We start from the raw sequence: 24,979 nt of genomic DNA, 5'->3' as shown, positions 1-24,979 counted from the left end.
ACAAAAAATGACTTTTCAATAAGCTAATGAATATTTCCTCAATTTATCATTAAAGCATTAAGCTGAACTACGTTTAGACTTAAATAACTTTATTTTTACACATCTTCAAATGATGGTAAATGCTAAATTTTTCAAAGGCCATAATTTGATAGCAAGCACTCACCTAAGCCTCTTCATTAAATTATTTTCAGTCATTAAAAGTTCCAACAATGTCTTGCTAGCAAATAAATATGCTCGCTCAATGGCCTCTACATACTGACGCTGTTTGATAGTGTACACTATTTCTTCTGCCTGAGGTGATTTAAAGACTTTTCCTGAAACAAAATGAGAAACATTAGTAATCTAGAAACAATAGTACATTTGACAGGCTAAGTGTATGTTCTATAGACATCTAAACCATATCAATGAAAATCCAATTTGGCACATTAAATTGGCAACTAAATGTTGTTTCTACATTTACTTCTTCTCTTAGCTGCCATGTAATGCAATTCATTTTTGCACTGAAAGACTCAATGTTAAATTTATTACTTAAGCAAAAACCAAACTCTCAAAGATGTGGTAGGAAAATATGATCAAAATTTTCTCTTCCTGAGCTATCACAAATTTCACTCCTCTTTTGAACCATACAAACTCCAAAGGTATTTCACACACCAAGTCACAATTTTGTCTATTCCCATAACATCATGTAACCCATAAAAATTAGGTCATCTTTTTCTGTAATAATAATGGTGGCATTTATAATTCAGTTAATTCTAGAAATTGGATAATTTGGATTGTGATTAATTCCCCTGAAATAACCATACTTCACATCAGTAATTAAACACAATTCACTCCACTTGTACTCATTCATACATTGAAGAATTATGGAGATTTTGCAGAATATAAATCAAATAAAGTGAAAACGACTGAAAAAAATCCAAACATAACATTTTATATATGATCCTGTTTTTAATCTAGGAGTATGTTCTGGTATCTTTCCTTGACATCACAATCATGAAATATTTTGTTTGGAAAATACAGTTCATCAGACAGCAGGAAAAAATTAATATTGAAAATGGATTAAGTTTGTTCTTTTTTAATTCTGCTCTAAATGTTCATCCAATTTGAAGGTTTCATTTAAATTGTATGCATTAATAATTTTCATAATTTGTAAGCTTCATTCATGGATGCCATTCCCTCTGAGAACTAACTCAAACTTCAAGTCACTCATACAGATTACAGCTTTGAAGGGGAAACTGATTGCTCACAGAATTCATGACTCCAGTTCAATAAAATGCTTACCACAATATGAAGAGTAAAACTTACCACACTGGCGAATCACATTTAAATACTTTCCAGTCCTCAGGATGACATCAGCCACTTTTTCAAGAAAGGAGGGAATTCTCTCTCTCCTGACAGTATACCGTTTTTCCCAGTAGTCATCACTGTAGTCTAAAGGTAATTCCTCCATTTCTATCACTTCATTATCTTCAACGAGAAACTGTAAGAAAGTAAGTGCATATGTCCTTGTTAGCGAGCAAGCTCTCATGCAGAACCAAAACACTACTAAAAGAAATGAATCCCTTATCTCAAATCCCTTGGCTGAATCATGCTACCAAATGTTCGCTGGAAAATTATGATATCACAAACTATGATATCAAAATCCAGAGATCCTAGTCACCTCCAAGTTGTGCCATTAACCAAAGTGTTATGATAGATGACAAAATGTCCTCAAGATGTTACGCTGCAATGAAACCTAGGTCACAATAAAAAAAATTCTGCGTGGAAAAGCAAGGGTCTTCTTTCATCACCGATACATGACAAGTTGAAACCTCTCTCTTAACTATAACCTTTGAGTGACCACTCTTCAGATGACTGCACATTTAGGTTTTGCTATCCTAACTCAAATCCAGATCTAAGGAATTTTGATACCCGGGAGAAGGTAACATTAGATGCCCTAGAGCAACTAATCTTTCTATCACCTAATTCAATATATGAGGGAGGGACCCAAAAATAACAGGAATGCTGTTATAGATTCTTTAGTTCTCAATGTGTTTACATTAAATTTTGTTCACCTTCAAAGTATTCCCCATTGACCACAATGCACTTCTCCAAACGATGATTCCATTGTTCAAAACATTTCTGAAATTCATTTATTGGGATGTCCTTTAGGCCTTCAAGCGATTTTTGTTTTACCTCCTCCACAGTGTCAAAATGCTTTCCTTTCATGTCCCTTTTGAGTCTGGGGAGCAAAAAGAAGTCATAGGGAGCTAAATCTGGTGAGAAGGGGGGGAGGATAATCGATGTCATGCCGTTTTTTGTCAAAAACTGCATCACAGAAAGGGCGGTATGAGCCACCATAGGGTTGGGACAAATTTGGCTGCAATCCTTTTCATATGTAAATCTTCAGATAGAATCCTCTGAATTGAACTCCATGACACTCCAGACATCTCACATACTTGATCAATGGTTCTGCGACGGTCCTCACAAATGAGGGCATTGATTTTGTTGATGTTATCCTCAGTTCTTGATGCTGAAGGGCGGCCTAAAACGTGTTAACCACTCGTAGACTCTGGTTTTGCTTAGGGCAGCTTCCCCATAAGCAGTTTTGAGCGTGACAATAGTTTCCACAGCTGATTTCAGCAATAGAAAACAAAATTTCACTGCAGCACGTTGCTCTTGATACCTACCATCACATTTTTCGCCAAAATGAAAAAAGTTGTTTCACTGAAACAGCTCTCAAGAACGGACCGATCCAGTCACAGCAACAGCGCTGTGCATACTGACGCAGGAGGTGTAGGCCTGATGTACGATCGGCCAAACAAAGGCTTCCCCCACTCTCGCTTCCCACTGCGGCCCAATTCCCGTTACTCTTGTGTCCCCCCTTGTATTCTTTTAAGACTTGTTGGAGCCAGAATGAACAATTGTGTGCCTAGTTGATATCCAGAGTTACTTCCTCTTTGTCATTGGAATTTTGCAGAGGGGACGATATAGTATTAGGAAATTAATAAGCAAACCATAGGTCAGCCAATCCCCCAGGAGCTACGACTTCTTTGGCACCTAGACCACAGATCCCATTTTGCCCAACCTTTGATACAGCACTAACACCAGTAGTGTACAATTACTCAAATATTCGAAATCGCTAAATGTTTTTTTCATAAAATATGTGCACCAGCACCCATATCAACAACTCCTGAATCCTCAAAAATAACTCTCACCCATATCAATAATTATAATTTTAAGAAAAAAAATCCCCCTGTAATTTTTAAAAAATGGAATGTAAAACACATTAATACCTCCTCATAAGGGTCATTGATGACACCTTTATACACCCACTTTTCCAATATCTCCATGTATGGCACACATGCAGCTTGTGTAAGGTAAAGGCACAGCTCCTGGCTGCCATGCTCACCAGTGGCACCTGTTGTCTGCTCATGCAAATAACTTAACACTTTTCCACCTCGTGCATCGGCCTGCAGTGAAAAAAAATTATTAAAGCCGAATATCAACAATAAGAGTGCCTTAAAAATTTTATTACACTTGCACAATTACTTTGAATAGCAAAATTAAGCATTAAAGATGAAAATAAAAGATGGATCCATACCATTTTAGCCCAACACTTAATACCAAGTATGATAATATGTACAAGGTATTTCTGATACTACATAATATCATAATGTTATTCCAAATTATAAATTAAAAATGCCTTACATATTTTCCCAGTACCTAGATAATGCTGCAAAGCAACACATTTTACAAATTTGGGCAAATCCCACAGTGAGTTTTTTATTAGAGTGCTCTGAAATATCATTAAAAACATATAAGTATTTCTATTAGATATCAGCATTTATTTTTCTAACCCTGAAGAAATATTAAAAATATAATCATACGTCTTTTAATTATTCTAACTTAAAATAACGGTGTAATATATACATTCTTGAATTTTTAAGAACCTCTATTTTCGTAGTTTTGTTGCAACAGAAAATTTGTGGTAAACCTTAAAATAAATTATAAGTATACCAAAATGCAACTTAGTGACCCCCTTCTTTTTCATTTATAACAATAAAACCTGTATATTAAAAATAAATTGGAGAATACATTCCAAAGGCCTATATTTATTTTTTTAATTAATCACTAAGTATGGAGTGAAAGTCATACACAGATAGTGTCATACGATGCACATCATCCAATTCCCAACTCTGTGAATAAAAGTTCCAAATCCTTTTTAGTGATTGACAGTGAAGCACGGAGGCAATTAAAGGAGGTAGAACAACATAGCAGTCTAAAGTTACAATGCGTGCTTTCAGCCTAAATTGTGTCACCAAAGAATACCAATTGAAATGAACCCATCTTCTATCCTTTAAAATTCAATAGTTCTTAACAAGGGATCAAATTGATCCCTGTGGACATTAATGGCAATGTATACTTCTATACCAACTAGAGGGTTCTCCTCCTATGCCCAGTAATTACTACTACATAATGAAAAGTCAATAGGGGTTGCTATCTCCTGTTATCAAATGGTATACATCTCAAATACAAAAAGATTCAAATTGAACCCATTGGCTATTCAAACCCCCAAAATTTTGGAATGTAAGAGGACGCCTTGGTAGCTGAACTGGCTCAAGCAAATGGCCAGCCATCGAGGGATTTGGGTTCGAATCCCAGTCAGGGCTTTACACTTTGAAATTGTTGCATTGTAATGCCCATTAGTGGATGACTCCAATATAAGTTACTGTTAGGGCACCTACTGCAGTTTCTTTGAATTTTTCAAAGGTAAACACCCAAATATTGAGATCCTCTTATTTAAGTTATCACTCACTAAAACTAAAAACTGCATACCCTTGGACTATAACACTTTTCTATTACATCCAAAAACAACAACTAATGAATAAATATGAAATACTAGAGAGATTTATGCAAATAATTCTACAGTTAATACACATAACGATTTACAGCAAACCAGAGCAGAGGCCATGTAATGCCTAGAAAACACTTTTTGGTTTCGAGTATAACTGGCTTTTGTGCATTGTTCACCCATGCCAGGCCTTCCCAATTCCAACTTATATGCATGCTGCAGAGGAGATTTTTCTATCTTAAATGACAGAACACGGAATGTATAACATGTAAGTGCATTACACAAAGAATTAGGAAGCCCATCGTATTATGATCTACTTTTTTGTTCTTATTTTAGAAGTGTGTACTTTTCATGGCAAGGTAACATCTTCCATGGAATGGGCAAGATGATGGAAAACCTTCTGGATAAAAATGGACGTAGGAACTTCAATGTGAATTTTCCCCAGCTGTGCTGGACAGGCAGTTAACAGGCACCCAAGGAGTTAGGAGATACAAGATACTGTGTGACTAGTTGCAAGAAGCTGAAGTGTCCAAGTAATCATATTAAGTGAGTCAAGAAGATATTTAAAATTCATTTAATTTTTGACAATGACTCCTCACCAGTTTGTGATTAAATACGCAGTTTACAAATTAAGTTGTTTATGTATTAAGCAAATAATCATTTTAAGTGAATTAATAAAAATAAATGTTCCAATGCCTCCACTTCACAATATTTTTGCACTAAAATTAGGTAATTATATTCTTTGGCCCAGTAGAATATTTCTATCAAGATATCAAGCATTCAATCCATAGTGAAAGCCATTAACATTACAAAGATAAGATAACAAGGAATCACTTTAATCAACAAACAAAATCACATTAATTAAATATCAGAGATTAAAATAAACATTCGCTGTGAATAAATGCCACTACATGAAGTGATACTTTTGTGGATGCTTCTTGATATCATACATTAAAATATTAACAGGCCAGAGTAGAGAGATTAGTACACTTAGCATAACTGTGACCACAATTTTGTCACAAACACTATTCTAATTTCCCATGATTGAAAATTATCTTGAAAATTAAAAATACCTTATTGATTGTGTCTGCAATATTTGAGAGTATCTCCATCGTCCTCATGCTAGGCTGAATGTAAAACCACATCTTATGAAGAGTCAATGTGCCTTTTCGATGTTCTGTCTCCAACTGAGCTACAAAGACCTGAAAAGATTTGCAAATCAAACTAGAATCATTAAAATTAAATAAAGAGTATAAGATGAAGCATGAAACTAAAATATCCTATAATATGATAAAATAGAGTTTAATGCCAAACGACACATCAATATATTACTAGCTTCATCTACGGTCTTAGTAATCCAACAGCAAAATATTAACCACACAACACATCAGCATCATTCATCAGCAGTGGACCGAAAATGAGGAAGGAAATTGAGGAGGATTCCAGATTAATGGTATCCCACTGGTTACTGTATGCTTTAAGAGGACAAAAGAGACTAATCAATGCTAAACTTATAGGCTTCAAAACCTTCATCTAGCATTAGACTAAAAATCATATCACCCAACACTGCAGAAATCCATTCTTCAACTCTGCGCACTCCATGCCAATCATCTGTTGGTCTACTTCAAATTTTTTCCCTACTTAACCTCATTTAATCAAAAATCTCCCTCAATCAATCATCAGAACAATAAATTCAATAACCTTCACAATAATTATCACATTTATGTATTTCCAGGAACCAGATAAAATGATGTTAAAATCGAAGTTTATGCAAATATGATTCTCGCAAAAAAAATTACTTTAATGCCACCACCCACATGTTGTCAACAGAAAATTATCCCATGGCATTATGTGTTCATGAGGGGTGTGTCCGTGGAATCCGCCCAGAGAAATCATGATTATTTGGCAAAAAAATGTGAAGTGTGATCCTCATTCTCCTGGTACTTCAAACCAAGCCTCGTGTGACTTTTTCCTTTACCCCAATTTAAACACCCTTGAGGAAAGCATTTTTCATCATCAGAAACAGGCAAAATGTACATGTTTCAAACTGAAATGGCTGCCACTGATGCAACACTGGAGTCAAATCAATGAAACTTGTAGTGTATATAAATTACACATCAAGTTAACAATATAACCAAATCAAACTGTGCATGATAAATTATTTGAACGTAAATTTTATGATGGGAAACGTATTGCACAGCGCACATAATTAAGCCTCATGTATTGGCCTGAAGATACGTATTCAAGTTTTCCACTTGAGAGAGGTTGAAAAAGGTAAATGGTAGCGGTGAAGTGGGTAGAGCACAAGGCTGCTGACCAGTGGGCCTTGGTTTGAATCTGGGTGATATCTCTGGGCACCCTCAGCTTTGCCCAAGCTGTGTGATTTTTCGAGTACCAGAACTTCAAGGGAAAACATAAGCGACATAGGGAAAGGAAATGACCCTGATGTATGAATTTTACTTGTTGATGGGCTTAGTATGGAGTAAACCAAACCTTCACCCATCAAACCAACGTACAATTTTGTTACTGGGGTTTTATTTACGGGTGTGAAAATTATGAAAGATCTAATTTTTTTAGCCCAAAGAAAGTCAATATTGGAATGCAAGTAACATATCACCATTGTGTTGCTCATTTACTTATCATACACACTCATGCATTCAAACTAAATTCAACCATAATAATAATTGAAAACCATATTTATGCAGGCAAGATGTAGCTTAATGACTAGTTCCACTCGGCCATTATATCACTGGCGATAAGTCGGTGCGAGTGTGATATCACTCCACCCATGACCACCCCACCGATTCTGTAACCTGGAAAGATAATCTTTCTCATCAAAAACAGGGTGATAGGGAATCATCATATCAGAGATCTCTTCTCTAGAGCAGCAGCCACAGAGAAAGTCATTGTGATTTTCAGACTGATGTCACGATCATGGAAAAGTGGCTAAAATGCAATTCACCACCTCAATTATCCCAGAAGATTTGCCTCAACATTTCAAGTTTCCAAGGTTTATGATAGGGATGAGTGTTACCGATGGATGAATTTTCCCCTAGGAAACAACAAGTGTCATCTTTGCCTTCTCTGATATATTCATAATGTTACTGTCTTATCTGTACACCAGCTTTGGAAAAATGGAATATGAAAATAAATGCAAAGAAAACCAAAGCTATGATACTTTCTAGAAACAGGACAGAACACCCAGTAAATTTAAGGATAGAGGAATCAATGATAAGCCAAGTAGAAGAATTCTGCTACCTTGAGAGTGTAATTACAAGAGACAACAGATGCACCTCTGCCATGAAAAGAAGGATAGCCTTAGAGAAGAAGGCTTATGAAAATAAAAAGAACCTTCTAGGAAACAAACACAAGAAATTACACATAAGAAAATTTTTGCAATAACGTTTATCTGGAGTACATTATTATGTGGAAGCAAAACTTGGACATTAGGAAATTGGCTTGGTTGGAAGCAATGGAAATGTGGATTTGGAGGAGGATAACAAGAGAAAGATGAACGGACAAGAAAAGCAATGTAGAAGTATTGAGAGAAATTAAAGAGGAAAGGAATTTAATAAAAGAGATGAGGGAAAGGAAAATTAAATTTGTTAGACATATTCTGAGACATAACAACTTCCTGGAAAATATAATGGAGGGAAAAATAATACGAAAAACTGAAGAGGAAGGCCTAGAAAGAAATTTATAGATGATATAAAAAGTGCAGTGGGAGTGGCAAAGTACAACAAACTGAAGAAAGCGGCAATGGAGAGAGACAAATGGCTGCAAAGACAAGGCTCTGCCTTTAGAAAATGATGATGATGATGACTGTCTTATCCTGCTGTTTTCATTACAGCTTCATTACCATTTTAGATGCATTAATTTAGCAGGATAGTATAAGGTTAATAGTGCATTTTAATATTAAATAAAGTGAATTATTTATAAAAAATCTTTCTTCATTGTTTCCTTACCATTTCTCCCATCAAAATGTTTTTACAATGAAATCGCATCTTAAAAACCCAAGCAGTCAAGACGGTGCCATCTTAAATTCAAATCAATATGATATTTAACATCCTAACACAGGCTACAACCTTGATGTGGTGGAAGGGCTTGCATGTTCTGAAGACCCCTAGAGATGTGCTGGCAGGAGCAATAATCAATGCTCCTGCAAGGGTGACCCATTCCAGATAGGTTGAAGAATAAGGGTCAAGTAAAAGGTAGTCCTACCCATCTGAACCTCAGTGAGGAGGCCGAAAAATGTGTCTGACCTCAGTGAGATGGCCATTTGAGTGATGGTAAGACATGAGAACACTATTAAGAAAGGCAATGTGAAGCTACTTCAATTATTTATTTCACAAAACAAAGAGAGACTTGAGTATGAATCCTAGCAGCTACAGGACTTAGTCACTGGGCAATGCATAATACTCAGAACCAGGAGAGGCAAGGCTTCTCACAATCATCTCACAAAATCAATAGCAGCAGCACCGAAGAGGATCAAATCAATGAGAATAGGACTGTTAGAACAATGATGAGGGCAGGTAAATTACAAAATATACAGCAGAAATTGGAGAGATGAAATATAGATAATTTAGACCTCTGTAAGGACAGGGATATGAAAGCATGTATTATTGAAATAATAATTAGGGACTCATGGTAAGGGTGAAATGGATAGAAATGAAAACCAATCAGGAAGTGCTAAGCATGATGAGGGCAGTGAGAGGATTGTAAGCAGGAAAGGTGGATGCAAAGCATTTTGGTTGCTGATAGTATGTTAAAGACTGTGACAAAGGGGAAAATGTTAGGCAGATGAGGAAGGGGTAAGAAAGGGATAGGCATGTTGGATGGAATGAAGAGAGGAAGGAAGTATGTAAAAATGAAGAAGGGTTTATTGTAATGTAGGATGCCAGATTGTGTTTTGCTATGATAGGCAGAGAAATTTATCAATGCTCACTCTTGGTCCGAAAAATTACAATTGCACATGCTATAATATACGCTAATTTTGACGGATATGGATAATGAGCAGGAAAAAGGAAACATCACAACATTGTTTCAGATCCATTATGCGTAGAAACATTGATATCTATTAATGAGTTTCCAACTTTTCTATTTTCTGAAGGATCTGGTTTAACTCTGGAGTGCCAAAAAGTATAAGTTTTTCAGTATTCTAGCTGAGATTCCTACCTGGGGCTTTGTTTGGTTTTATATTTTGGAGATGTTCTTCTATTCCTCCCTGGGACAGTAATATCTCACTCATGACCTCAACTGAATTATTGCTAACTTATTGGATATAATAAACATACTGAATTAATTTTAATTTCTTACCAGATAATCTTTCAAAAGAGACTGCATAGCAGCTGAAAGAGCATGATTGACAACACCGTACTCAAACCTTGATTTTTCTTCTATGAACCTGGCCACCATTGAGTAATGTGAAGCAAGTGGAAGTATTCTATTCACAAGCTCTTTCAGAGGCAAGTCTAAAAAAAGGATAATGAAACATATTTGAAAAAAATAGTAGAAAAATTCTTCCTTAACATTCTCTAATTTTTATACACATACGAACTAACAGGCATACTAGCAAAATAAAGCTACCACAAGAAATTCTAATATAAAGTTTTTAGATATATATTCTGTTTATGCTAATTTAGAGATGTAACAAATCAAATAATATTGCTAACATTTATTGGCTCAATTATTTATTTGCATTGAAATAATCCCTAAATCAATCCCTGATTCTGAAAACAGGACAATAAAAGATACTTGGATGGAGTGAACATTTCAGCAAAATGACATAAAAATAAAATATATATAAAAACAATTATTTCTGTTTATATTTAATATATTTTTAGTTCACCTCAAAATGTGGCGGGATATATAAATAAATGGCAAATCATTCACAACTTATTTTATATTAACTACTGAGATTCTCTCAGTTATTACAAGGAACTCCTCTGTGCAACATAATAATTGCTATATTATAATTCTGTCTATGAATTATTAAAAAAAAATTTATTTTCCTCCATTAGAATTTTAGATCCCAGCTGAACCTCTTTGGTCAAGGTGACAAGATGTTCCATCAACTTTCAATTAATTTTTTAAACGTTTCCTTAATAATTTTGAAATAAATCACACAATACATTAATATTAGAATATGAAAAGGGTCTATCCTTATTTAGCTGGTTATCTGTTTGAAATACTTGTAACAAAATAGAGATTTAATCAAATATCTTATACCCTTCATTTCAAATGGGAATCAAATATGTAATACTTAAGAAAAGCAGTCATACCGATGGCATCAGTTGTAAAAAACGTTCTACTCCCATGAGTATCTTTAATATTATGCGGAGCAATATGATTTCCTGTAATTCCAGACAAGCAGTAGAGTAGGTCTTCCAAAAGATAACTTTCCTGGGAGGTTGAAGGTATGCCCGCTAAAATGCATAATGAGATCAAGAATTAATAATAGTATCATTGAGTAATAATTCACTTTTATAAGTAAAAATATAATAAATCATTACTCCCATAAATATAACAGGAAGAGGGGTTTAACTCTACCTTCAATTTTTATCAATTGAAGAAGGATTTGAATGAAACAATCTGAAAACTTTTTACGATTAGGATAAGAAAAGAAAGACCAAATACTTAAGAAAAATCAAATACCTTTTCTTGGTGCATTGGAAATATTATTTTTCAGACAATATGAAACAGAAATAGAAATGAAACTATATCATACCAGTTTTCAATATATTTAAATTCTTAAGTAAACTGCTCACGACACAAACAAGGGCAGTGGTCAACTCAAAGAAAAAAAACAACTCATAGTAGTTGTGTACATTTTCATACAATGCCCACAGAAAGTTAATGAGGAAAGGCAAAAATATTTCAGAATGAAAATATTACCAACCACTTGGGGATATTCTGTTGGAAGTGGGAATGAAAATGGGGAGACTAACATAAAACTGTCAACATTCTATGAATTTGAAAACTTATATGAACATACATATGAATTAGGTCGTGAAACCATGGAAAACGAAAAAGTTAAGACTGTAAACTTGATTGGCACTGGTTTTGTTTGAGTGGGGGAGGTAAAAAAATGGTGACAAGTTAAATTAAAATGGAAAACACACGCTTGGCCACTTGGGTGTGTTTGGGAAACAGTGAACCCTTGCGTACTTCAATCACGCAAAAACAATGCAAAAATAAATAAAGAAATAGACTTACAACCACTCCATCACCAGGGTGTGTTAAGGTGCCCTAGGTGCAATGCACAAATATTTAGGAAGGTCTACTTTAGGGTCTTAGAGGCCACAAACTGGAAATGCACACTTACTAGGGATGAGTTCCAGTTTTGAAATTTAGCTTATTGTTTGTGGATATACCACAATCGTTTAAGTTGGGACCCCATAAGACTCTGTCAAAAGCAATGCCATTTCCAGACAAAGAAAGCCAATTGCCTGTTGGCAGATCACTTTCGGGAAAGATCAGTAGTGTATTGGAAAAAAAATTGGTCTGCAATAAAATAGTGTAGTTGAAGCACATTGAATTTTATACCGTGAATCCATTCATGAGTATTCATGAATATTTGATTTTTCTCAAGCATTTCCGATTTTAAAGGTTCAAATTCAGGGGAGGAAATGCACTGCAAAATGAAAAAATTTATTTTTCCACACATGAAATGTAAGTGGTCTTTCAGATCGTGGTATAATCAAATGAATACTGAGATTACTCACAATTTGAGGCAAGCAAGAACCCAAATTCCATGAGTGAACTAATCATGATCCATTCCACCATGTATTCACTGTAAACCACAAGTTAGGACATTTTTTTAGAATTGGTGAACCAGATCTACCAGCGATGATATCTTACCCAATGGAGAGAGATTAGGTGACAAATCTTCCACAAAATCCATCGTCATGTAAGTCCTCTCAGACCACCAATTTGGTACACTAGGTAACGGGCGATTGGGTGGTCTATTTTTTGAGATAGATTCTATACTCTTTTGAAATGGGCTAATTTTTTTTGTCTCCGTAGATGTCACAACTTTCTTCAAACGATTGCGCACCTTTAAAGGGAAAAAAGATTTTTTTATATCATTCATACTCATCAAGATCTTAAGTCAACATATAACTATGGATAGCTCAATAAAACATGAACTCTAAAGTACTGATCAACAAATAAATTATAAAATATTTCTCACTGCCCAAAATTTTGTCAAATCTTAAATAAAACTCAAATTTATCATTTACCAACCGCATAGTTGGTTTTATAGGCATGTTAGAGCTTGTCTAGATAAGCCCAAAGGCGTGTGAAATTCACATATCAGGACAGGGGGGTCAGATCCTTGCCCTGTGCCTCATACAGTTTCCCAAGAAGATCTGGCACCAAAAAATTCACACAGCTGAGGTGAAGCTGTGGGTGCCCAGTGAGGCATGCTTGGGAATCAAGCCTGTGCCCTCAGATGAGTAACACAATGCTCAACCCACTGGACTACCATGCCCCCAAGCTCACTTGCATGCACTCTATAATAATTATGAAAATAAATGCCTTAAAAACAAGAAGTAAGACAATTTACTCACAAGTGCATAGTCTTCAACCAATTTCATAGAACTCTGATCATCAAATGAAGCTGTGGAAGTCATCTCCGATGAAGGTTCAGAAACAGATGCGGCAATATTCGCTGCATGTCTTTCTAGAGCACTTTTCAAGCGCTTATCTTCAGTTATACGAGCCAGTAAATTCAAAAATGAACCTAATTGGTCCACACTACAAGTTAAATTTAAAAAAAAGTAAAATTAAAAAAAGTAAATTTACAAATGTAATTTAAGAGGTTTTAAAATTCTTTGATCATTTGTATTAAACTATTTACTTCAATGGTGATAGGGAAACTTTCTCATAAGCCAATAATGCTATTGCTATAACCACAATATTGGGGTTATTCTACCATAAACATGTTTATTGTGTTAACCCATATTAGCTGATAAGCAATTCTGCTAAAATACCATTGATAGTGTCTGAATCAGGAAATTAATAAAAAAAAAGGATGTCTTGAGGACTGTAGAAGAAAAAATATATGAAATGCTATCCAACTCTTACTTAAAATAGATGAATGACCACCTTACTATTGAGAAGATATTTTAGAAAATATACTCTACTTTTCAATTGAGAAAATAAATGGTAAGCAATTATTGCATTTCTGAAGGACACAATATATAAATCATCCCTAAATAAAATTGGTGATTTTGCGAAAGTAGAGTTAGCTCAAAACAAAAAACCAAATACATTAAAGTGTTTAAACTTGGAAAATGTAACTAATCTAAGAGAACTGACGGCAATTTCCATCGATTTTGGGTAAACATACATAGGAGGTGCCAAAGGTAAATAAGCAATATTAATTCTAAGAAATATATTTTTCAACTAAAGAAAATTCTATGCCCAACATCCATCTACAACAAAGATGAGTGAGATGAGGCAATTCTTCTATTTCGTTACAATATTGGTGGATTTGAATCTCTTGTAAAGATGCAGATTATTAGATGATTAAGGAATCAAAATAATTTGAGATGGTTAATTTAATAAGCATATATAATGCTATAATAAAATATATTTAATAAGCAAATATAATTTAATAAGTTTGGTTACAATGTACACATTTTTTCCAATGAAAGACTGAAATGATCATGCTTTCATTGCAAACTTCTACATTCTTGAAATTAGATAAATGAATTGTAACATTACTTCACAGGAATCAAAATTAAATATCTATTGATCTGAAATATACCTAACCAATCCTCTATTCTCTGATGGCACTGCTGATACATTTTGCTATATTTCAAAGGGACAGTCGCAATAACTGCGATGCTTTACTGTGAGAGTATCTAAAGTAATCACCAAATGCTGATTTATCGTAATGCACAATACTGACTGTTTGTAATTTGCTTATTAACTGCTTGATCCCTTGACTCTTAATGGGCAAAGTGAAAGGCCAAGAATCTTTTTAAACGAGATGAGCACCTCCTGTGCTGATGGAGAAAGAAAAAGGGGAATTAAATAAGGCAGTAGTACCCGCAAAATGGCATATAAATATTAATCTATTGGATTAGTCTTGTGGTAACGCGCTCGTGTGCTACCCCGAATGTCTGGTGTGAGTGCTGTATAAAATCTAGTTGGTTTGGCCATTGGGAAACCTGATGACAAACCTAAGTGATTTCGGGATCTCAATGAACACAGGGCCCATCAGAGACGCCCAAAACATTTTTCAAAACCGCAGATTATTGAGTGAAGTTCCTGAGACCAACCAAGACATACTTTTCATACACTTGCAACTCCGATTGTTGCGGAGAATGGAACAACAATAAAAATCTATGCACTATACATACCCACGAATTCCCTCAACAACCACAAAAATTCATTTGAAGGTACTAATTAAAATTCAGCCTAGGTCGTGAAAACTCACTTCTTTGATTTAAGATCTTCGTATTTGGATAAAAATGATGCCGTATTCGGGCTATGCTGGGAAATATTCCGTAGAGTAGTCTGTGACGCAGGATGTGATGAGTATGGAGAAGAATTCTTTTGGATTATTTCTACACATTTCTCTGGAGATGCAGAAGATCTATAGAAGACGGTAGGAGTCACAAGATACAGAAAATTATTCCAAATAATAATACATACATACGATGCGACAATAAAACATAAGCTTACCCTAAAACTTCCACAAGCTCCTTCACCAAGCGGTGAATTTTAAAGTCACTCATTTTAAAATCGTGGGAATAGTAACGGCAACAACTCCGAAAACAGTAGGATCAATTTTGTCATCGGGTCGGCTGTTACCACAACAAATAACATATTCTAACTATAAGAAAACACACGTTAACATCGACCATGGTTCTGACATTTAACAATATGTTTTATATAGCGATCGATAATGCGTAATTTTGGAAGTACATATAATAAAGGGAGATAAACAGTAAAATTATAAAACTCTCACAACAACCATCAATTCAATTTTCTTCTTTGGAGTAACAATTGAAAGCGTAAACTCAATTCGCCCGCTCGGATTGTGTTTTGGCGGAAAGCGCGGAGAGGCATGGTTTGAATTAATAAGGAATTTTCAATGATTAATACCCGACGATTGATTAATAATATTCGCCGATGGGAAAATAAGTAAGTACGTCTGGAGGAATTTTAAGTTTTAATGCTTTAGAAATTCAAACTTTGAAGTCGGCACAGCTGATTTTGCTTATGAAAAATTTTGATGACGGATATCCCTGATGTAGTGAAACGAAACACGGGTATGGTTCCGTCTTATAAATATTTCTTAGCGATTTGAGGAAAAACCGCCCCAGTTTATATCCATTTATATCATTCATCAGCATCGTAGGACAATTGTTACTTTCTTTCAATCGCAATGAGTCTATTTCACAATATATGAAAGTATTATATACTTTAACTCAGGAGATTCAATGGTAGATGTAGTTCATCATACTACCTTGATCAAAAATTTCCCGGAATTTATTCAGAAAATTAAAAATACAAGTTTATTCATCTAAATCTATATTGTCCCCTTCAAAGTAATCCCCATCGACTGCAACACACTTATGCCAGCGCTTGATCCAATCCTCGAAATATTTTTTATATTCGGTTTTCGGTATGTCCATCAGTGCTTCCTGCGATTTTTCCATTACTTCCTCTCGGCTGCTAAAACGCGTTCCCCGTAATGGTTTTTTAACTCGATTGAACAGAAAGAAGTCACAGGGAGCCAAATCAGGTGAATTCGGTGGCTGTTGGATGGTATTTGTTGCATTTTTCGTCAAAAAATTACGAATAATGATAGCACTGTGCGACGGTGCGTTATCATGGTGCAAAATCCACGAGTTTTCTGCCCACATTTCTGGTCTCTTTCGGCGAATTGCTTCACGCAAACGTCTCATAACGCCCAAATAATACTCTTTGTTTACTGTCTGGCCTTCTGGCAAAAATTCATGATGCACTACACCGTTGTAATCCATGATAACCGTCAGCATTGCCTTCTTTTTTGACTGAAAACGACGTGGTTTTTTTGGTCTCGGCTCATTTGGTGAACGCCATTCACTTGCCTGATGTCTGGATTGCGTGTCGTACTCATAAACCCACGTCTCGTCTCCAGTAATGATCCTTTTGATGAATGTGGGATCGGATTCAGCCTCGCAAATCATGTCTTTTGCGACGTCAACACGGTCTCTTTTTTGCATGAAATTGAGGTCTTTTGGCACCAACTTTGCTGCTACACGACGGAAACCCAAATCATTAACCACAATGTCTTGGGCGGATCCATAGGCAATGTTCATGTCCTCCGCTATTTCTCTGATGGTTAATTTGCGGTTATTGACCAACATTTCTTTTACTTTATCAATTTTTTCACCGACTTTCGATGTCGATGGTCTGCCACTGCGTTCATCATCTTCGATTGACTCACGACCACTTCTGAACCGCTCGTGCCACTGGTAAACGACCGTTTTTTTTAGAGAATCGTTGCCGAAACACTTTTCCAACATTTCCAACGTCCGTGCGCCGCTAAATCCGTTTTTTACGCAAAATTTAATACAAGTTCGTTGTTGCAAATTTAAATCCATTTCTGCAATTGTAAAAAATCGCCAACACACACAGAGATAGATGTACTCTTGGCTACGTAACTTTTGCAAATGTCAAGTTATGACACTAAGATTTAAAGGGAATATCAACAACAGATGTACCAATTTAACAAAAAAAACAGAACTCAAATCGGAACGATGGGAGCGCCACACGGTGGCTATTCCGGGAACTTTTTGATCAAGGTAGTATTTCACAGATTTCATTCTTCTTTATTTACCCACAAAAATCAAAAGTAGTGTTTAATGATGCCCTACAGTTGGGGCATTTTAGCACCTATAAGATCGTTTGCGGTTCATTACATCCAACTCTATGGTAAACTTAGAATACCAAATTATCATTAAGTCCAAAAGGTAGAGGTAGTTACCATTACAAATTACCAAGTTTCCCCTCACAGCTGTTACATTTCTTTTTTATCATTGCTGGAGATTAATCATACTGTGTCCAAAAGGATTTTGCATATTAGAACAGACGTTAATTTTCACCAACTTGTTTTATTGCGACCTTGAGAAAATCACAAGATTTTGAAATTATTTAATCCTCTTTCGAACCTTTGGGAACATTTGAATAACTTTCTTACTCATCCTCAGAAATATAAATTCCGCATTTTGTCTTTCCGTTGGGTACCTTTAAAGCTTGCACTATGAGGACTGTTTACTTTGAAATTTTATAAGGTGAACGTGGTCTTTCGAAATAGCAGCAATAGCACTTTTATAGATATAGTGTTGTCCCTCCAGCTCCAATAGAATTCCTTTCTTCAATGACAGAATCCCTTTGACTTCAATGACAAAATATTGAAAAATAACATGTGCTGATAATTTTCTTTTTCAAATGTTTTGGTTCTGCCCTACCATTACTAATTTGCTAGCCATGTATATTAATTCTCCTGGTGGAACATTCATTTTCCTTCTTCATTTTTTTATTGTTTCAATAGTTTTGCCAATTTTTTATCCAATGGTGTGTTTAGCCATGACCTATGTTTATGTTATTGGTTTATCAGGAAATTACATTTTTCATCTGTCAGGATTGTCGGAGAAAATGCCACATTTTCCCTAAAACCTGAATTAATATTCTTGAAAAAATTATCTTCATTGACACAAAGCACTCCACTTCAAAACTCTGAAAAAAAAGCCTTTTTTTGTGTACTGACAATGCTCTTCCTTTGTGAATTTTTCCAGTTATAAAGGACTATGCCCCAAGATCTCTATAAAGAGGCATTGAATGCCACATTCAGTGGTTGTAATAAGTGTGTGGACTGTGTAGGAACCCAAATAAATTAAATATGAGCATCTTTAGTCAAATTCAAGACTCCCTGAAAAATGGCTTCTGAGATCACCATTGGCAAAAAGGTTACCTGTCTAGGTTTGAAACAGAATGATTTGAGAGTTTTCTCAAACCATTCAGCGAAGGTGTTAGCATCAAACCATTCACTTTTGCTTTTGTTTTGAGGTTTTTTCCTTTATGTTCTCCTTTCATCCATTTTTCATACAAACACTTGACTTTATACACCACATGTGGTGGCTGCATTATTCCGTCTGCACGCACAGCATGCTTAATGGAAGTGAAAATTTTGCTATTGTTCTGATTTTTCTGTGGATACTTTACTCCCCATTTTGAAAATACCTGGATCAGATTTGTTTCATCATAATTTATTATATTTGATGGTAGTATGTCATTTCCATTTGCCAGTCTTCAGAGTTTCCTTTAAATTTTAAAAATATTCAGACAACCTGCTGTAATGGACCACACCTCTAGTTAACTTAATGTTGTGGTTCAAATGCACAGTCTGCTGATCTGCTTGTCTCTGCTGGAAACTCCTGTACAAAATGTAATCCTATCTTTATTTGTGGGTTTGTTCGGATTTATTTTCACAATCCCTCTCAGCTAGTCTAAATAAATCACAAAAAAATCTTGCATCTATTTTGTCAAAAGGGACCCCCCCCCCCCCTCCACACACTGAAAAACCTGGAAAATGTTATTTACAAATGCATTTCCTTTTTACACTTAGAAGACAGTAAGAAGTTCCACTCGGCATGTGGGCTCTTCAAATTAGAGAGAGCACCAACTGGTATCTGATGATGATGTGAAGCTTCCTTCAAGAAAAATACTCTTGGCTCTTATTTTCTTTAATGCTTTTATCATAACTTCATCTGTGCTAGCTTTACACCTCAGAGCTCCAAATTTTCTCACTTTCAATAGAGGTTGTTGAATACCTAAGAGGAAAATTACATTTTAATAAATGGTTTATTAGATAGTCACATAAACAAGAACGTTGGAGTAACTTTCTATGCTGTTCAATGTAGCTTCATCATGAATACCAGCCAAGGGATATAAGTTTTCAACAGTAAAAAAAAGGGTTATTTCATGTTCTATTTTTTTTAATGTATTGAAGAAGTTAACTACATGCCAAGTGTGATAATAAACAAGTATTGTAGTTTCTGAAAAAATTGTATACAAATTTGGCATCAGAAAATTATAAGCATTCATACATGTATGTGTACAATCTAATACGGTGGTGCATGATATAAATGTAAATAATGGTGCTTAGTATAAATCTGAATATAATGCTTATATTGGTATTGTATTTCTGTGGAATAGAGTATCTGCATGCAAGTAATCTACCTATCGATTCCTCTTTGATGGTTTCGAAGAACTATAACTCTTTAAAATGCAAAAAAGAGCAGTGAGGCTAATAACTAATTCCCATTATCTTGCCCCTTGTAAACCCATTTTTTGAAAGCTAGGCCTGTTACCTTTTCCTTGTAAATATATTTTATATGTGTTATTGTATACTTACAATAATTTTACCAAATTTTATAAAAACAGTGTTGTACACAGCCACTTCACAAGAAGTTCTAATGACCTTCATATCCCATATTTATGCACTGCAAGTTCTTTGTGTGGTCCAAACTCAATGGCTTTAAAACTTTACAATGTATTACCCAATGAGTTAAAGAGTATCAATAGTTTTTCCGTTTTTAAATCCAAAATTAAAGCAATGTTACTCCAGAAAATGTATTACAAGGTTGTGGATTTCATTAATGATTGAGTGTAGTATTGCTATAATGTGCTCTGTTCTAGTAATTTGTATATTATTCTACTATCTTCTGACTTGTCCTATATCATGTACTTGATCACTGGACCAATAAAATTATTATTATTATTCTACGTGTACACGTATCATGAGAACTTCCTTTTTCTGTCCTACATCATTTCCTTCTTTATTTATTCAATACCTCTTGCTGTTTTAAAGAAATGTTGGCTAAATATGTTACTCAAAATCATTTTAAATTATAAAAATTGTAAAAAAACTGTGTAATTTATGTGAGGGCATTGCCAAGTAAATTTCATCTTCAATTTTGACGTAGAATTTTTTTCCCTTCCTTTCTTCAGTTGAAGATGGAAGAATGTAAAAATTTTGGAGCTCAGATTTTGCATTAGCCATTGTACAGGTATTTTGCACAGTTACAGATGTATTTGACTGATGGATTCTGGACCACTCGCAAAGGCTGCCAAGTGTCATAAGAAATAGATCAAATGTTTTCACATCTCGGCTATATTCTTTGGCTGTTGATAGACACCATAAGAATGTTTATACAGTTTTCACAATGGGCCGATCTACTATTCATATTTTAGGACCAGCTTTGAAGTTACTATCATGCAATATTCAGAATTCTTTTACAGCAGCATTATCCTCTATCATTGACTCTTACCTTTTTGTCTTTGTTGGCTATCAAACCGAATTATAATGTCTGGGTGGCTTAAAACGTTATATGACTTGATCTAAGAAATCTTTCTAGGTCTCTTCAAGAAGTCATGAACACTTAATCAGTTGCCACAAATATCTTGAGCCCTTGATATAATTGATGGTTTCTGGCGTAACTTAATGGAATCAATTCATATTGGAAAAGAAAAAATAGTAACTTTGTGATTCCACTCAAAATTTATTATGATGATTTTCAATCCATGATTCACAGGTTAGTGAACATTCCCATGTCACAAACCAATTTTGAAAAAGAATTAGCTACAGTAAAAACAATAGCTAGAAACAATGGATATAATGAGCAGCTCATTAATAAATTGTAATTTAAAAAAATTAAATCAACTGGCAGTCAGAGACATTTATAAATCCCTACTGCGACAAGACTCTACTGCCAAATGGCATAGAATCTAATATCTGGATCACATTACTAGGAGAATTTGCAAAAAACTACCACAAGATAAGTTTAATTAGCCTATTATAATAAATCAAACCTCAGGAACCTATTTTCTTACACAAAAAACAAAATTCCAAAAAGTGAAAAATGTGGAGTGCATAGGTTAAGATGTGAGTGTGACACAGTGTATATTGGACAAACCGGCCGAAAATTTCAAGAACGGGTGAAGGAGCAACAAGTCTGTATGAAGAACAAAAATTCAACGTCACATTTCGCAAAACATTCATTGGAATATAGCCATGATAGTGACTTTAAATGTTACATGTGGAAAAGAAAGGGCTAAGACTAGACGCTTTAGAGCAGCTTGACATTTTAAAAAGTGTACGCTCCAAAGAGAATATTGTTAAGGACCTTTTGTACACCTCCCCCCTCCTAAACTTACCGCTTCTCGATACCTGTGCTTATGAGGGTAAGAACCCCTCTACTTCCCTCACACCCTCCCTTGACCTCAGATATATGTAAAAGATTTTTGAATTTATGTCTGTGAACCATTGAAACCCACCCACTTTCCTCCGCCATTAGGAGGAATGCTCCTCATAGGGGGCCTCACCCTTCCCTGAAACTATCATTGCACATTTCCCTCCTCCCCCACCCACCCTCTGGCCTTCTCACCTCCCCGCCCCTAACTGAGTCTAGTAATATATAGATGGATGTCTGCAAGAGTTGTCATCTGAAGATGACATTGAACGTCGAAACCCGGGTCACATTGTAATAAATTTTCAGTAGAATCACTAAGTACTATTTTTTCATTTCCAATCTTGAGCCCTAATGGCTTGTAGGGCCATGCTTCACTATTAATCAGGCTGGGCATTTTGTTGCAGAGGAAGGGTGAAATTGGTGCACTATACAAGAAGGATAAAACACTATTGGGAAGTAAGAAAGGAAAGTCTGTGTTAACAGTTAGAGATAAGTCTGGTAAAATAATAGAGGAAACAAAAAATATCAAAGAGAGATGAAAGCAATTTAAAGGAGAACTGTATGGTAAAGAACTTCTGTCAGACCGGTAGAAAGAGTATATAAGGTATAGAAAGAGAATATGATGTAGATGAAGTTAGCTTAGGTCCAAGCTTACTCTATGTTGAGATAGAAAGGGCATTTAGGGAAATGAAATCAAATAAGGCCATGGGGATGGATAACATTCATGTGGAACTACTTAAAGAAATAGGAATGTGTGGGAGGAAGAGTATATGTACTAATTAGTAGCATTTATGAGGGAAGAATTTGGCCACAAGAGCCAGTATTAGTTCCTTTTGAGAGAGCAGTATTAGTTCCTATTCCATAAAAGGTGAAGGCTCATCGTGTGCAGACTATAGAACAATAAGTTTGATTTTGCACACATCTTAAGTGATTCTAAGGATCTTCAATAAGATGATGGTAAGTAGGGCCAATGATTGCTTTAGGGATGATCAGTTTAGTTTCAGTAATGGGATAGGCACGTTTGATGCCATTGCATTAATGAGATTACTAACATAGAGAAACAGAATATAATCAGGACTTATTGGCCTGTTTCATAGATTTTGAAAAGGCATTTAATAGAGGGAATCGGGTAAAAATAATGAATATTTTGCAGAAAATAGGAATAGGTTGGAGGGATAGGAGGCTAATCCACAACCTGAACATATCTCAGACTGCTCAGGTGAGAGTGGGGGATGGAGTCCAGATGGGCAGTGTTCGGAAGAGATATAAGGCAGGGTTGTCCATTATCACCGGTGCTGTTCAATGTATATGTGGAGGAAATAATTAAAGAGGTATAGGAAGAACCGGAAGTAATAATAACTATGTTTTTACTAGAAGTTTTATATCAATGTTCAGCGTTCTATAAGTAAGCGTCCATTGCAGACTTATTTTATCCATAAATTCACTCGCTACACAAATAACTGGTGCTTGAATTATGTTTCTATTTGTGAAACGACTACAAGCCGAAGACGAAATTTATTACGTTTTTAAGGCGGCTATAAGTTTATACAATTACCGAACATTTTATCCGCTGGTAGAAATTGCATTTCCCTTTGACGAATATATAAAATATTGTTATGAATATGTCATTCCTTAACTTTAAATTATTTGGTTCGCCATTTAACAGGCTTGTACCATGCATACAGTAGCCGTCATTTAGACATGACCGCGAAATAAGTAACGTCGATCTCACGTTTGTGGCTTGTCCAAATTGATCTTCAATGGATGCAATGATCCACTGACTCATAGTCAGCTAGTTTTCTTTTTTTTTCTCTGCCTATCATTTTACTTGTGCCGTCGGGGATCGCCATATTAATCGCCTTCTCTGTGGGACGTAGTGATAGTAAAGCGCGCATTTTTCATGCGGATGTCCTTAAACACTGGAAAAAGTTTAGATGGTAAACATTTTTTTTCGATTATTATTCATGGAATTTTTTCTCACTCTAGCAGGTATCCCAAAACGTTTATGACTCTACTATCCATGGACAATATAAACTGATATATTACTTATTTCAGGTAAACTTTCTCTGCCAACATGGAATTTTTTTTAAAGTAATCCACCGGTTAAGGTAGGTTTTGGATGGACACAACTACCAAATAAATATTTTGTTTCTTCTAATTTAACACAACCCAACAGCCTACGCTACAAGTCCCTCTTCATCTCTGTGTACACATTTCATCCCTATCCTGTTCCTGCCCTGTCCTTGTTTGCCTAACTTGTATTATGGCTGTGTATATTCCCTCTTAATACATAAGTACTTATTTACATAATCTTTTACATGAATTAAGCACTGGTTAATCCGGAATTATTCATTCGCAACGGCTAAATAAAGAATCAAGTACTAAAAATAACGAAAGTATTAAATCCTAGCGCAATACTTTACTCGAAACGGTTCCCTGGTTTGGTAAGAGATCGTACGCTATCACTAACTCGGGGTGCTGATGAGGTGGTTTCCGGCTACCATCAACGCGACAATGCGTGAAATGAGTTGGTGCAAAGGCCTCTCTCCACATTCCCGCGAATACCTGAAAAGAGGGTAGCAACTCAGCCCGTGGACTGCTGGAAAGTTAAGACATCTTCGTATACTTAGACTATCTTACCTTGGGATTGACGATACCCGCTCCGTGTGATGTCCCCTGTTGCCCAAGAATTCATCCAGTACACCGGTTTATGACCTAAGCAGCTAACATTATACACGTGCGCACATGGTGCCCTGCAAGCCACGGCTAGGGCGTGTGGCAGGGGGTGATTATACACCAGACTACTTTTGGCACAAAATACTTGAAATATAAAAACCACGATATGGTACGGAACCCAGAGGTCCTAATAGGTAGCTTTAAGCACATCTGA

The 24,979-nt window shown here is 35.5% G+C and overlaps 1 protein-coding gene across 2 annotated transcripts in view; it reads right to left on the bottom strand.

Annotated features, from left to right (window-relative positions):
• Window positions 1-15,832, bottom strand: part of LOC139698102 (gamma-tubulin complex component 2-like) — a 91,444-nt gene extending 75,612 nt beyond the window's left edge. For both annotated transcript variants that reach the window (XM_071597016.1, XM_071597017.1), the window contains exons 1-10: window positions 15,530-15,832; window positions 15,282-15,440; window positions 13,405-13,591; window positions 12,695-12,890; window positions 11,116-11,259; window positions 10,151-10,305; window positions 5,908-6,036; window positions 3,276-3,452; window positions 1,306-1,480; window positions 164-314 (exon numbers count right to left, since the gene is read on the bottom strand). In XM_071597016.1, coding sequence (XP_071453117.1) covers window positions 164-314; window positions 1,306-1,480; window positions 3,276-3,452; window positions 5,908-6,036; window positions 10,151-10,305; window positions 11,116-11,259; window positions 12,695-12,890; window positions 13,405-13,591; window positions 15,282-15,440; window positions 15,530-15,582 — 1,526 coding nt within the window. In that variant the 5' untranslated portion in view covers window positions 15,583-15,832. The remainder of the gene's footprint in view (window positions 1-163; window positions 315-1,305; window positions 1,481-3,275; window positions 3,453-5,907; window positions 6,037-10,150; window positions 10,306-11,115; window positions 11,260-12,694; window positions 12,891-13,404; window positions 13,592-15,281; window positions 15,441-15,529) is intronic.
• Window positions 15,833-24,979: the final 9,147 nt, after the last annotated feature.

The sequence above is a fragment of the Hetaerina americana genome, unplaced genomic scaffold (assembly GCF_022747635.1).
Source record: "Hetaerina americana unplaced genomic scaffold, ioHetAmer1.1.p SCAF_8, whole genome shotgun sequence".
NCBI classification, from domain to species: domain Eukaryota; kingdom Metazoa; phylum Arthropoda; class Insecta; order Odonata; family Calopterygidae; genus Hetaerina; species Hetaerina americana.
Note: the sequence above shows the minus strand (reverse complement) of the source record. Positions and strands in the feature narration are given on the sequence as shown.